Here is a 2,788-nt window from a genome sequence, read left to right as displayed (position 1 = left end):
TTTAATTGTCTTACATGTTAAGTTCTGTGTGCAGCATGAAGGGACTTCCTCATACAACCTTGTGTTGTATATTGATAAATACTACCTTGATGGGTGTTATTGTTGTTGTACTACTAGGACAGTTTTTCTGGACATATCCCCATTTTTACAGAATATTTTAATGTACTGCACATGAAGAATGAAGTGTAACACAGTGTCCAGCAGACTTGGTGCTAAATGAAGATCCATCTCCCTTCTGATACCCTTAACTCCCATCACCTGCACCATACAGCACTACGCACTTACTTGATATACGGTAATTAAAAAGAATGTGATGCAACTTATTTAGATAAAACAGTAGCACTAATGTCAGGACAGCTTATGTAACTGTTTAACTCATAATTGATTAAGATTAATCCTAAGCTTAGCTTTCAACTAATAATAGTTGTGGACTTTATATGTTGACCTTGTTTTGTCTTTTTTTAACCATATGAAGTGACTGAAATATAATGTATATATTATTTTATTAAATATAACTTATTAATTATACACCCACCTAAACACCCAACTGCCAGTGGTTTTGATTTATTAACAGTCAACTCTACCAGTACTATTATAATTAATGATGTATTGTTAATTACACTGTATTTTTGTATTATTTTGTACATTTCTGATCCCTTTAACTTTTCAGTATTAATATTTCTATATTTATGTTTGTGAATATTTGTATACACACACACACGTCAGACTGTTCCAACCTGCAGCATTAGACATTCATGTCATATGTTTATATCTCATTCATACTGTGCACTCTGTATGTTACTGCATCATGTTTAATTACTGCTGAAGCACTTCTGGTTAGATGGTTTTGTATTTACTACATGCACAACTACAGTTGAACATAATCTCAAGGCAATTTGTTACTATACAAATTCCATAACATATTGACATTTTCTATTTCATCTCCTTAATATACACAGTGAACAGTTACAATCAATTTTCCACCAGGGAATGTTAAAATATTTGATACTAAACATGTTGATGGAACTGAGCTCTTCCAGAGAAAGTGTGTGTGGCTCTTAAAAGAGCCGTTGGTTTGTTTCTGTATCTCGGGGATGTGGAGCGGGTTTACTTGGAGCTGGTGTACTTGGTCACGGCCTTGGTGCCTTCGGACACGGCGTGCTTGGCCAGTTCTCCGGGCAGCAGCAGGCGGACGGCGGTCTGGATCTCCCTGGAGGTGATGGTGGAGCGCTTGTTGTAGTGGGCCAGACGGGAGGCCTCCCCGGCGATGCGCTCAAAGATGTCGTTCACGAACGAGTTCATGATGCCCATGGCCTTGGAGGAGATGCCGGTGTCGGGGTGGACCTGCTTCATCACCTTGTACACGTAGATGGCGTAGCTCTCCTTCCTGGTCTTCCTTCTCTTCTTGTCCTTCTTGCCGGCGGTCTTGGTCACGGCTTTCTTGGAGCCCTTCTTGGGCGCTGGCTTCGCTGGTTCAGGCATGGTCACAATTTCTCTGCTCGCAGTCAATTGTAGCAGTTCTGGCGGCGCTGGTTCTTCTTAAATGCAGGATATGCGAATGTTACTGTGCGGTTCCCACTCTGCCATTGGCTGGAGGTGAGTGCGTCATAGAGTAACTATGCGGAAGTTTCGCAGCGCCACATGTTTGCTGCGTGTGTGTGTGTGAGCTGGTTACAGGAATTAAATGCATTTTACCTTCAGTATCTTTAAAGAAAACATAGTTTAAAGTTTTTGTGATGCTGCATTATTTGTTTTGTTTACCTCGCGTTTGGTCTGAATGCTCAGTTAGAGAGAGAAACGTTTGAGAGAGAAATTCCAGAGCTAAGACATGCTGGAGAGCATGCGGTTACTGGGGATGTACCCGATTCCTAATAAGCTACGTTAATCGGAAACAGATATTTCTTCCACCCAAAGATGCTCATTGTTATTTGGGGGGAAAAGCTCAGGAATATGACGAACCTCTGAGAATGGAACTAAAGAAAGGTGTTAAATCAGCAGCTGCAGCAGAGAAGAAGCTGCAGGTGTGTCTGTCTGTCTTAGGCAACATCCAACCTCTACGTTTTTGTTTTGAAACTGAGTTTTAAAATGATCTCCGTCCACATCAGCGTTTTAGCTTCATATCAGAATTGATCTCCGTCTATATTAAAATGATTGAAAACGCACATCCAGTGGCCGTCCACGTACACTGGATGTGCGTGTGCCAGTGTAAACATGAAGCTGATGGTCTACTTGCAAGAGATGCGGCGAAAGTAGAAAGTAATACTACTGGAACCGTTACTGAAAGTAAGAAGGGAGAACAAATCCACTGAGGACGAGGAAAACAGACACAGCAGAAACAGTGACATTGACAAGTTTTATTTACACAGTACACAATATTTTAATAAAAATACCAAAACAAAAACTTAAGACCCAATCAGGAAGCCAAATACAATAATGCACTAAAATTAAAGATGAAGTCACAGTGGGTATTTTTTAGCATCACTGTCCTTTTCTATAGTTAAAAAAAGATTGTATCTACCTTAACTGATCACTGATTTACACAAATCAAACGCACCAATGATGAATGATGAACTGGTGCTTGCTGGGTTTGGCTGAATGCTAAAATGGATCCTCCAGCGGTGATTTTTACATTTGCTACACCGCTGAGGACCTTCAGTGAGCTGTGTGAGGCCTTCCTGCTGTTGGTCATTTGCATTCTGTTAAATGTGGTGTAGCTGCTTTTATTGAAAAAAATAAAATGTCTTTATAAAGTAACTCTGACATCATGAAAACAGATCATTTTCTTAGC

General features: G+C 40.2%; 2 protein-coding genes across 2 annotated transcripts in view; both read right to left on the bottom strand.

Annotated features, from left to right (window-relative positions):
• The window catches only part of LOC123962839 (histone H2B 1/2-like), a 3,193-nt gene extending 1,697 nt beyond the window's left edge, over positions 1-1,496 (bottom strand). Inside the window, exon 1 of the mRNA XM_046039239.1 lies at positions 1,027-1,496. Within this exon, the coding sequence (XP_045895195.1) occupies positions 1,108-1,482 (375 nt within the window). The 5' untranslated portion in view covers positions 1,483-1,496 and the 3' untranslated portion in view covers positions 1,027-1,107. The remainder of the gene's footprint in view (positions 1-1,026) is intronic.
• The window catches only part of LOC123962838 (histone H2B 1/2-like), a 4,682-nt gene that overhangs the window by 1,697 nt on the left and 197 nt on the right, over positions 1-2,788 (bottom strand). The gene's annotated exons all lie outside the window — the stretch shown is intronic.

Source organism: Micropterus dolomieu, linkage group LG23, assembly GCF_021292245.1.
Source record: "Micropterus dolomieu isolate WLL.071019.BEF.003 ecotype Adirondacks linkage group LG23, ASM2129224v1, whole genome shotgun sequence".
In the NCBI taxonomy this organism is placed as follows: Eukaryota; Metazoa; Chordata; class Actinopteri; order Centrarchiformes; family Centrarchidae; genus Micropterus; species Micropterus dolomieu.
This window is presented reverse-complemented; position numbering and strand designations above follow the sequence as displayed.